Raw genomic sequence first — 12,024 nt, forward strand, 5'->3', positions numbered from 1 at the left:
CCCCTCCTCCCCCTTTCCCCTGGCCTATGTCGCCTGTCCACTCCCACCCTCACTGGGCAGGGGCCACTCCCTGGAGCTCCAGCTGATGTGTAAGAGGCCTTTCCTGGAGTCCCTGGGTCACTAAACCTCAGCCAGCATCGCCTCCTGAAACCAGCCCCTAAGAGACCCAAGCTTATCCACGGTGCAGGTGCCTCCAAAGAAGAGGCCCAGGAGAGGGTCTAGGGAGGCCACAACTCCCTGTGTGACCTCAGCCCTTGCTACCACTCTGTGCATGGTAGGAGGTCCCCGGACAAAGCACCAAGCATCTGGGTCCATTTATGACTATTTGGGACATAACAGCCTGGTCATCGCTGGTGCACGTTGTACCCACAGGCGATCACATTGTACCCACGGGCGATCATGCTGTACCCATAGGCGATCACGTTATACCCACAGGCGATCACATTATACCCACAGGCGATCATGTTGTACCTACAGGTGATCATCATTTCAGGGGCAGAAACTCCCTCTCGCTGGCCCCATAGGCAGGTCCCGCTGTGATCCCCTTTGTGCAGATGGGGATACAGCCCAGAGAGGTGAGGCAACCCGTCCAAGTCACTCAGCTCACGGGCACAGATTCTAAGGCCCAAGCTGGACGGCCTCTAGCTCTCCCCTGTCCCATCTTCTAAGCTGATGGAGCTGACACGTGCACCTCTGGGGCCTGAGTTTCCTCCCTTTGTTTTTTTCTTCTTCAAACAAAGTTTCACGGAGTTTCACTCTTGTCGCCCAGTCTGGAGTGCAATGGCGCTATCTCAGCTCACTACAAACCCTGCCTCCCGGGTTCAAGAGATTCTCCTGCCTCAGCCTCTGGAGTAGCTGGGATTACAGGTGCGCACCAACATAGCCGGCTAATTTTGCTTATTTTTTTAGTAGAGATGGGGTTTCACCATGTTGGCCAGGCTGGTCTCGAACTCCTGACCTCAGGTGATCTGCCCGCCTCGGCCTCCCAAAGTGCTGGGATACCGGCGTGAGCCACCGCGCTGGACCTGAGTTTCCCCTTCTGCAATCTGAGGGGCCCTGATCGGTGAGGGCCTTCAGCCTCCCACCCACCCAGAGGATGCTGGGGTGGCCGTGGTGAGAGCTCCAGCAATGGCAGCCAACCTGACCTACACCAGGAGCCCGGCCATGGAGGCGGGATCAGCATGGTGGCGGGCCGGGACCAGGTCTCAGTGTCCTGCACGGACTTCTGGGCAAGGAGTGCCCATCAGGATCAGGCTCTGTGCTGGGGCTGAGGTCCCAGAGGATCTAGATTTGCCCCAATTCAAGTCTACAAGGAGTGGGGGCTGGGTGAGGAGACAGCCACAGGCAGGGTGATGCCTGCAGAACACAGACTGGGATGGGGAAGGCCCAAGGGGTCTCCATTAGTAACAGGTGACAGGTGGTGGGAGACACAGATAATAACATTGGTATTATGTTAGGGGAGATATTAATAAAGTTTTTATATTATAATCTTTAGAAATCATATAGAAATACTATGGGCCGGATGCTGTGTCTCATGCCTGTAATCCCAGCATTTTGGGACGCCAAGACAGGCAGATCCCGAGGTCAGGAGATCGAGACCATCCTGGCCAGCATGGCAAAACTCCGTCTCTACTAAAAATACAAATATTAGCTGGGCGTGGTGGTGCGAGCCTATAGTCCCAGCACTTGAGAGGCTGAGGCAAGAGAATGGCTTGAATCCAGGAGGTGGAGGTTGCAGTGAGCTGAGATTGCACTCCTGCAGTCCAGTCTGGGTGACAGAACGAGACTCTCTCTCAAAAAAAAAAAAAAAAAAAAAAAGATATTACACTGGGGGGAATATGAATATGAGTTTTTATAATCTTTAGAAATCTTATAGGAATACTATGGGCCAGGTGCAGTGGCTCATGCCTGTAATCCCACAGCTTTGGGAGGCTGAGGCGGGATTGTTTGAGCCCAGGAGTTTGAGATCAGCTTGAGCAACATAGCAAGACCCCATTTCTACAAAAAATATAAAAACTAGCTAGTCATGGTGGTACTTGTCTGTGGTCCCAGCTACCGAGGAGGCTGAGGTGAGAGGATTGCTTAAGCCTGGGAGGTTGAGGATGCAGTAAGCTGAGATCCCACCGCTGCACTCCAGCTTGTGACACAGGGAGATCCTGTCTCAAAAAAAAAAAAAGGACTGATTATTACTGTAGAACTCTGGTAAATATTTCCTATCAAGTAAATGTCTCTTCATTCATAGCTTATTAAAAGATATTTTCATTGTTTTTAAGAAATAGATTGTGTATTACTTTTTATATTTAGTTGCAAATTCATTTGTTTTATTAATTTTTTTAGAGATGGGGATCTCACTATGTTGCCCAGGCTGGCCTCCAACTCCTGGGCTCAAACAATATCCCTGCCTTGGCGTCCCAAATAGCTGGGACTACAAGCATGCGCTACCACACTGGGATAACTTTTTGTAGAGATAAGGTTTCGCCGTGTTACCTGGGCTGGTTTTGAACCCCTGGGCTCAAGTCATCCACCCGCCTCGGACTCCCAAAGTGCTGGGATTACAGACGTGAGCCACTGTGTCTGGCTGTACTACTTTTAATAGGTCTTAATAGGTTTTAAATATTAATTATTTTTAAATTAATTTCAAAAATCTTCTACAACATGGATGAAACTTGAAGATATTACTTAGTGAAATAAGCCAGACACAAAAGGATAAATGTCATTTGAATCCACTTGTTTCAGGTACCTAGAATAGGCAAATTCACTTGTATAAAAAGTAGATTTGAGGTTAGCGGGGCGAGCGGGAAGGAAGAATGGGGGACTGTAGTTAATGGGTTTAGTTAGAGTTTCTGTTTGGGAAGATGGAACAGTTCTGGAGATGGATGGTGGTGAAGGTTGCCCAACAGTGTGAATGTACTTAGTGCCACAGAGCTGTATGTTTAAATATGGTTAAAACGGAAATATGGATGCTATGTACGTTTTACTGCAATTATTAAAAAAAAAAAAAAAAAAGGAGCCGGGTGTGGTGGCTCATGCCTGTAATCCCAGCACTTTGAGAGGCTGAGGTGGGCAGACCACCTGAGGTCACGAGTTCTAGACCAGCCTAAAAAACATGGAGACACTCCATCTCTACTGAAAAGACACAAAATTAGCCAGGTGTGGTGGCGCATGCCTGTAATCCCAGCTACTTGGGAGGCTGAGATGGCACCATTGCACTCCAGCCTGGGCAACAAGAGTGAAACTCCACTTCCAGAAAAAAAAAAAAAAAAAAAGGAAATGGGACTGTATGTAGCAAAAGAGAGAGGGAGAGATCAATATGACACTTCCTTTTTTTTTTTTTTTTTTTGAGATGGAGTCTTGCTCTGTTGCCAGGCTGGAGTGCAATGGTGCAATCTTGGCTCACTGCAACCTCTGATTCCCCGCTTGAAGCAATTCTTCTGCCTTAGCCTCCAGAGTAGCTGGGACTACAGGTGCGTGCCACCACGCCCAGCTAATTTTTGTATTTTTAGTAGAGACAGGGTTTCACCATGTTGGCCAGGATGGTCTTGATCTCTTGACCTCATGATCTGCCCGCCTCGGCCTCCCAAAGTGCTGGGATTATAGACGTGAGCCATCGCTCCTGGCCAATATTACACTTCTTTTTTTTTTTTTTAAGATGGAGTCTGGCTTTGTCGCCAGGCTGGAGTCCCATGGCACGATCTTGGCTCACTTCAACCTTCACCACCTGGGTTCAAGCAATTCTCCTGCCTCAGCCCCCTGAGTAGCTGGGACTACAGGAGCACACTCACGCCTGCCAATTTTTTTTTTTTTTTGTATTTTAGTAGAAATGGGGTTTCACCATGTTGCCCAGGCTGGTCGGGAACTCCTGAGCTCAGGCAATCTGTCCACCTTGGCCTCCCAAAATAGTAGGATTACAGGCATGAGCCACCATGCCCGGCCCAATATTACACTTCTTAAATGCACTTCTCTATTGCAAAATTATCTTAAATGTTAAATTCTCATAATTTTAAAAGAGTAAAGATTTTTGGGAGGCCAGGCATGGTGGCTTACACTTGTAATTTTAGCACTTCAGGAGGCCAAGGTGGGTGGATCACTTGAGGTCAGGAGTTCGAGACCAGCCTGGCCAACATGGTAAAACTCTGTCTCTATAAAAAATAGAAAAGTTAGCTGGGTGTGGTGGTGCATGCCTGTAGTCTCAGCTACTTGGGAGGCTGAGGCATGAGAATCGTTTGAACCCAAGAACTCAGGAGGCGGAGGTTGCAGTGAGCCGAGATCACACCACTGCACTCCAGCCTGGGCAACATAGCAAGATTCTGTCTCAAAAGAAGAAGAAGAAGAAGAAGAAAGAATGTCTAGATGCAGTAGCTAAGTACACAAAAGCCATTTCAGTGTGGGAGGCAAGGTGACTGAGTCCAGGGACTCCAGGTTTCTGGCTGAGGGGTTGAGACCACCCATGGTCATTGCGATGAAATGAAGATGGAAAATGAGCTGGGCTGGGGGAAGGTGGTCATCTCCTCTGGACGTGATTAGTTTGAGACTCCTGTTGGGTAGCCCACCGGGCATGGTCAGTTGAGTTGGCAGCTGAGGTGGAGCTGAGGGTTTACAGCTGGGATAGGCTCCAGCCTCGCCATGTGGGCAATAGTGGGGGAGTCAGCAGCCAGGCATGGGCCATGGAAAAACAGATGCCAGGGGAAGAGGAAAGAGAAGTCTCAGACCCCAAGGGGAAAAGAGTCACTGGAAAGAGGGGCCAGCCCCATGTCACATCCAGCAGAGACACCAGGTACAACAGAAGGACTTTGGACATGACCATGAGGAGGACCTTGTCGGCCATGACCTGGGAGAGATGGGGGTGAGAGCGTGGGAGACCACACCACGTCCCCAGCACACAAAACAGTGCCTGGTAGACAGGATGGATCTATGGATGGATCTATGGACAAGTAGATGGATGGATGAACGGATAGATGATAGATAGATGCAAAGACAGATGAATAATAGATGGACAGATGCATACATGGACAGACGGATGGATGGACAGATGGAATGAATGATCAGAAAAGGCTTCATGAACAAAGTGAGAAGTGAGCTGCATCTCCATGGATAGATATAAAAGCAGAGGACTCTCCTGTTGAATCAGGAATGACCCAGTGTCCTGGTCCAGGGAGGAAGTCAGCCTGGCTTGACTGGTGACACTTGTGGCGGATTTCAGAGGCCCTTGAAAAGAGGCCAAGTGAGGCTGGGCAGGTCCGAGCCAGCTCAGGACTCCTGAGCCACACCGCACAGCTGCCTGAGGGGATGTGTCACTCAGGGAGTTGCTGGGACCCACTGGGTCAGTGTGCCATCAGCACCAACAGCTTCAGAGAGTGGGACACAGGCTGGGGTGACTCCAAGGCTGTGGGTGGCACCTGCCTCAGAGAAGGGACAGGCACAGAGACAGTACTGGGATACCGGCCACCCCCTGTCCTGTGCCTAGGTCACAGCCTACACGCTACAGCCCTGTGCCCCTCACATCCAGCAGGTTCCTGCTCCAGCACGGCTCCTGGACTGGCCCCAGGTGCTGGCCCCGGGGGTTTCGATCCAAGCATAATTCACTGAGGCATGTGTTTGGCAGCGGGACCCAGCTCACCGTTTTAGGTAAGTGGCTCTCACAACCTTTCCCAGCCTGTCCCGCCCTCTCCTGTCTCTGGAAAATCTGTTTTCTGTCTCTGGGGCTTCTTCCCCTCTGCCCTCCCAGCCTTAAGCACTCACCCCTACCTTTCTCCATGGGGCCTGGACGAGGTGCGTTAGTCTCGGGGTAACTGGCAGGAAGGGCCCCCACAGTGGGAGCAGCCGCCTTCAGGTTCCAACAGCGGGACACAGCCTGGTCCCGGGCCCTGGGCTGGGATTGGGCAGGGTCAGGGCTCCTCCCCTCTCCCAGGGCACATGTCTGATGAGGCCGGTTCTGATGAGACAGTCCCCGGGACCCCAGGGTCTAGGCTGAGGGCTGGGTGCCCATCCAGCCTGGGAGGGCCACATGGGGGCCTGGGGACACAGGGGTCACCTCGAGGGGAGGCCAATGGAGGGCACAGAGAGGGTTCTGGGTCTAGGCTGCAGCTCTGTGGCCTGCACTGGGTCGTGAGGACATGGGACACAGAGGGATGGGTGAGACTGGGTGAGGCCCGAGGGCCCAGCCCTCCCAGGACAGTTACCAGAAAGGAGAGGGTCTCTTAGGGCAGAGATGTGTCTGTCCCTGGGGCCCTGTCGCCTCTGGGGCCCAGTGTCTCTCTGTTCACGGGTCGGCCTCCCACCTTCATTTGAGGAATGGCACGTTAGACTCAGGAGGTGACTAGCGGGGAGGAAACGGGGGTGCAGAGAACTCCAGGGCCGCCAGGTGAAGTCCAGGGGCATCGGAGGCTGCTGGGGTGGGCATGGGGGCTGCGGTGACCTGAAGTCTGGGGGAGCAGCCCCAAGAACCCAGCCGATGTGAAGGGTCCTGTGGTCGGGCTGGTGGGGACAGGGCGACGGCAGAGCCCCAGGGTGTGTCTGGGTGGAGCCCCTGCTTCACCAGGAGAGCTGAGTGGGCCAGGCTGGCCCACAACCTGGTGTCCCAGGGGACGGGAAGCTCCAGGCCGTGCCAGGCTTGGGCCTCCCCACACCCTGCCAGGATGGTTTTGTGTGCTGTGGGGGAGACCCCTAGATTCCAAACTCAGACTCCAGACACTAGGAAGGAGGGAGCGCGGCCTGCCCTGGGTACACACGGGGAAACTGAGGCTGCAGAGGAAAGGGCTGGGCCAGGATGCCTGGGAAAGGTGACTTGAGAAGGGCTCATAGGAAGGCACGGGGCTGTCTGCTTTCCAGAGGGCTCCAGTGGAAAGGAGGGAATGAAGAGGGAGGAAGAGGCCCTGGGTGAACCAGATGGCCACAGCATGAACCTCCCAGAGACTTTAGACAGAGAGAGGCGCTCCACACACCCCACACTCCCTCTGCCGTCTCTCACCCCCTCCTCTGTCCACACAGGTCAGCCCAAGGCCACCCCCTCAGTCACTCTGTTCCCGCCATCCTCTGAGGAGCTCCAAGCCAACAAGGCCACGCTGGTGTGTCTCATGAGTGACTTCTATCCGGGAATCTTGACGGTGACCTGGAAGGCAGATGGTACCCCCATCACCCAGGGCGTGGAGATGACCACGCCCTCCAAACAGAGCAACAACAAGTACGCGGCCAGCAGCTACCTGAGCCTGACGCCCGACCAGTGGAGGTCCCGCAGAAGCTACAGCTGCCAGGTCACGCACGAAGGGAGCACCGTGGAGAAGACAGTGGCCCCTGCAGAATGTTCGTAGGTTCCCAACCCTCACCCCACCCACAGGGGCCTGGAGCTGCAGGATCCCAGGGGAGGGGTCTCTGCATCCCAAGCCATCCAGCCCTTCTCCCTGTACCCAGTAAACCCTCAATAAATATCCTCTTGGTCAACCAGAAATCCTGCTCCCTCTCTTCATTTCTTATCTCTCATACAATTTGGTGCGTCTCCTAGGTTCTCAGTGTGGTGTTGGGGGAATCCTGGCACCAGTGGGAAAGTAGCCTGGAGGAGAGGATCACAGTCTCCCAGGCATGTCCCCTGGAGAAATAGGCTAGGATAGGAGGAGTCGGCTCACTGAACACCAGTCCCTCCATTCTCTCCCTCCTCCCCTTCCTTCTTGCAGCTCAACCCCCAACTTGCTGCCTACTTTCTGGAGGGAGCTATTTCTGTCTGAGTCTCCAGATACACCCTCCGTCCCTGTTCTGTTCTGGATCCTCTACCCACCCACGGCCTGGAAATCCTACTCTGGGCCTGGAGTCCCTCTGCTTCTGGCCCTGTCCCCTGGAATGCCCTCCTTCCTCTCTGACCAACTCCCCACCCCTGAGAGCGGGACTGGCGGGACACTCCAACACCATGAAATTATGGGCTCTTAAATTTTGGGCCCACCTTGATTTTTCACTTGACAGCAGGTTCAGAGGTGTGAGAAAAATAGGAGGAAGCCAGGAAGGAAACACACATGAAAGGCCTGCAAGAGGCTCAGGACATTTGCATAAGATAGGCTCTGAGCTCCCCAGGAACCAGTGCAAGAAGGGTAAAAGGTGTTCCATCATTTCTTTCTTTTTCTTTTTTTCTTTTCTTTTCTTTTCTTTTTTTTTTTTTTTTTTGAGACGGAGTCTCATTCTGTCACACAGGCTGGAGTGCAATGGCGCAATCTCAGCTCACCGTAACCTCTGCCTCCCAGGTTCAACCGATTCTCCTGCCTCAGCCTCCCCAGAGTTGGAGATGGGGACTGGCGGCAGGTGTTTGGTTGGTGATTGATCCCTCATGGCTTGGTGCTGTCTTCCTGATAGTGAGTGGGTTCTCGTGGGATCTGGTTGTTTAAAAGTGTGTGGCACATCCCTGTCAACTCTCTTTTGCTCCCGCTCTGGCCATGTAAGACACCTGTTCCCCCTTTACCTTCCGTCACGATTGGAAGCTTCCTGAGGCCTCACCAGAAGCTGAGCAGATGCCAACATGCTTCCTGTACAGCCTGCAGACCCGTGAGCCAATCAAACCTCTTTTCTTTATAAATTACCTGGTCTCAGGTGTTTATTTACAGAAATTCGAGAATGGACTGATACAGACACTAATCTTATTCGTAAGGGCAGAGACTCTCACCTCCCCAAAGCCACCACCTCCTAATACCATCACATTGGAGATTAGGTTCCAACCTGAATTTTGGCGGGATGCAAACATTCAGACCATAGTACCCTATCTCCAAATACAGACACATTCTGAGGACCTGGGGTTAGGACTTCAACGTGTGAATCTGGAGGAGCACAATTCAGCCAGGAACGTCTGCTTTGGTTTGGGCTCCCCTGCAAGCAGGCCTCAAAGAAAGGCTGTTGGGCTTGTAGCTTGTTTGGGACGAGTACTCCCAGGGGCAAGAGTGAGGGATGGGGAGGGGGAGAGCAAAACAGGAGCAGCAAGAAAACCAACACAAAGGCCAAGTACAGTGGTTCACACCTGTAATCCCAGCGCTTTGGGAGGCTGGGGTGGGCGGATCACTTAGGATCAGGAGTTAGAGACCAGCCTGGCCAACAAGGCAAAACCCCATCTCTACTAAAGATACAAAAATTACCAGCCTGGCCAACATGGTGAAACCCCATCTCTACTAAAAATACAAAAATTAGCCAGGTGTGGTAGTGGGTGCCTGTAATCCCAGCTACTTGGGAGGCTGAGGCAGGAGAATCACTTGAACCTGGGAGGCAGAGGTTGCAGTGAGCCAAGATTGTGCCATTGCACTCCAGCTTGGGTGACAGAGTGAGACTCTATCTCAAAAAACAAAACAAAACAAAAAAGCCAGATGTGATCGCACGCGCCTGTAGTCCCAGCTACTCAGGAGGCTGAGGTGGGAGAATCACTTGAACCTGGGAGATGGAGGTTGCAGTGAGCGGAGATTGCACCACTGCACTCCAGCCTGGGTGACACAGCAAGACTCTTTCTCAAAAAAAAAAAAAAAAAAGCCAATGCAAACGTGCATTGCTGAGTTCACCATTACAGAAGCCGGGGTGCCAGATCCCCCAGGATCACAGAGCTGTCTTACACAATGCATCTCAGAACCATCCACCCAGGGGAGAAAGGAGGGAGCTTTGGTTCCAGGGCTCTGCTGCCTTTGAGGAAGCATTGGCCTGTAGGGTGTTCATGCCTTTGCACTAGCAGTTGAGCATGCGTAACTGCTGAGTGGGTTACTGTGGAGGGGCGGAGGTAGGGGGATCCCACCCTGTGGCATCAGCAAAGCCCTGGGCTGGAAGCGAGAGGCAAGCACAGGGGTCTAGGGCAGGCCATTGTCAGCTTACAGCAGCATGGAGCTTGTCACGGCCTGCGAGGTCTGTTTACTGCAACCGGGCCTGGATTAGAAGGTGAAGCCAAGAGGTCTGAAGCCATTCAGGCAAGCTACTCAACACAGTCCCCGCCTTGCAGCATTCAGCCCCGCCCCTGTCCCCCATTGGGTCCTCCCGTCAGAGTTCCCTTTGAGGTGCTGGCATCTGCAATACTGCAAAGACTTCATGCTAGAGGGTTACTGAGAAGGGCTCAGAACCCACCCTGGGTGGGAACCCCTTTCTTTACATGTTGGCCCTGGTCCCTGGCACAAAGGCCCCAGTGTGACAGATGTAGTCACAGGTTTGAGTTCAATGAGATCCATGCTGTGCCCAGTGGAGCCCTCCCCCACTTCCCTTCTTCCCTGCCCCCTCTCCCCTCTCCCGTGTCCCAGGTAGCTGGGGTCTCTCATCTGACAAACCTAAATTTGCAGAGACAAGAAGCACAAATCCACAAGGAGGTCACTGGGGCATGGTGGGGCAGGGTGGGGGGGGGGGGGGGGGGGCAATCCTATTTCTACAACTTGTCCCTGGACCATGTGTTCCAGCGCCTGGGGATGCAGCACCTGGGACTGGCTGTTGGCTCTGTGCTCGGAGGGTGGCACAAGCTGGTTGCCCCTACGTTCCATCAGACCCAGGCTCCAGGGTCAGACTGGTGGGCATTGCGCTCATGTGCCCACTGGGATCCTCCCTCACCATAAATGCGTCCCTTGGTCTGGGGCCTGGATGGGCAGGATCCCACATCTCCAGATGGGGCATTCAGAGCTACATTCTGGATGCAGTGGAGACATGGAGATCTGTCAGGTGGCGCAGAACTGCTGCCGTGGCTGGACTCTGAGGCGAGGACTAGAGGAACAAGGGTTATGGAAGAGGGGGGTGCTGCTACAGAGAGGGGTGCAGATACAGAGAGAGCTCAGCACAGGATCTAGCACAGCGGGTCTACGGAATTGTCACTATGCCCATTTTACAGATGGGAAGCCTGAGGCTCAGGGGAGGAGACAGCTTGCCCAGGGGTCCAGTGCTAGCAGGCAGCAGAGCTGGGTTGGGGACCAGCCTTAAAAAAACCTGTGCTCATAGCTGTGAGGCTGTCCTCCCTGCCTCACTGTTAACCCAGTGAGTGTACGTCTCTTTACAAAAGGAGGCTCGTTCTGTGCCTGTGTTGGCCCAGGGAACATTGAGGAGGCCGAGGTCACCCTGCATTGCCTTCTGGGGCAGCTGCTTCTCTGACCGACTGAAGCCTTTCTGAGATGGCTGGTGGTCAAAGCCACTAACTGAAGGGCAGGACAAGGGGACTCTGAGCACCTTAGTCCCTATCCCACATCCCGGCTTCTATCCAGGATCTGAAAGTTTCTCCCGACGGGCACTCCTTCCCTTCCAGCTCAGACAAGTGGGCCGGGCTCTGGGGTCAGATAGACCTGAGCTCTGCCCTCTTCCCCTCCTGGCTATAGGGTCCTGGGTGAGTCTTGGTCTCTATTCTTTCATCTCACTTTATGGGGACTGAAATGAGATCCAGGGGTGAGGCCCCCGGCCCAGAGCTGCTGTTAATCCAGGGCCCTCCTCTCTCAGGAAGGACAGAGTCCACTAATGACCATTGGTCCACCAAGGTACAGAGAAGGCAAGGGGCCTGCTTAGGTCACCAGCGAGCCTGAGTCTAGTCCTGACTCCCAGTCCAGTCCTCCTTTGACCATGCCTCAAAAGAAAATGAAGGTGGAGACATGGGGGTTGTGGGGAGAGGAAGGAGATGCGGAAGAGGGGGGACCTTACACCCACTCCCCTCCATAGTGCCTCACACATAGTTGGTGTTCACTAAATATTTGCTGAACGATGAGTAAATGTTAGGTGGTTGGATAGATGGAGCCACAGGTGGGTGAGACCTAACTATGCGCTGTTCGGAATCCCAGCTCACCGTGTCCTGCCAGTCCTCCTGCTAACCTCATTTGGTTACTAGCAGTAGCCTTTAGTATCTGCTGAGTCACTACTCTCGACCCAGACCTGGGGCTGGGCATGCCAGGAATTTGGAGGGAAGAAAGATTGACAGAACCTCAGCACCTCACCACCAGCTCCATTTTTTTTTTTTTTTTTTTTTTTTTTTTTTTTTTGGGGGGCCTCTCCTTTTTCCCCCGGGGGGGGGGGCGGGCCGCCCTTTGCCGGCTCCCCCCCCCCCCCCCCCCCCCCCCCCCC

General features: G+C 53.4%; 1 protein-coding gene across 1 annotated transcript in view; it reads left to right on the forward strand.

The window, feature by feature from the left end:
* The window catches only part of LOC111522008 (immunoglobulin lambda-like polypeptide 1), an 8,320-nt gene extending 876 nt beyond the window's left edge, over nucleotides 1-7,444 (forward strand). The window contains exons 2-3 of the mRNA XM_026447489.1: nucleotides 5,510-5,625; nucleotides 6,988-7,444. Of these exons, the coding sequence (XP_026303274.1) occupies nucleotides 5,510-5,625; nucleotides 6,988-7,307 (436 nt within the window). The 3' untranslated portion in view covers nucleotides 7,308-7,444. The remainder of the gene's footprint in view (nucleotides 1-5,509; nucleotides 5,626-6,987) is intronic.
* Nucleotides 7,445-12,024: the final 4,580 nt, after the last annotated feature.

Source organism: Piliocolobus tephrosceles, chromosome 19 (genome assembly GCF_002776525.5).
Source record: "Piliocolobus tephrosceles isolate RC106 chromosome 19, ASM277652v3, whole genome shotgun sequence".
In the NCBI taxonomy this organism is placed as follows: Eukaryota; Metazoa; Chordata; class Mammalia; order Primates; family Cercopithecidae; genus Piliocolobus; species Piliocolobus tephrosceles.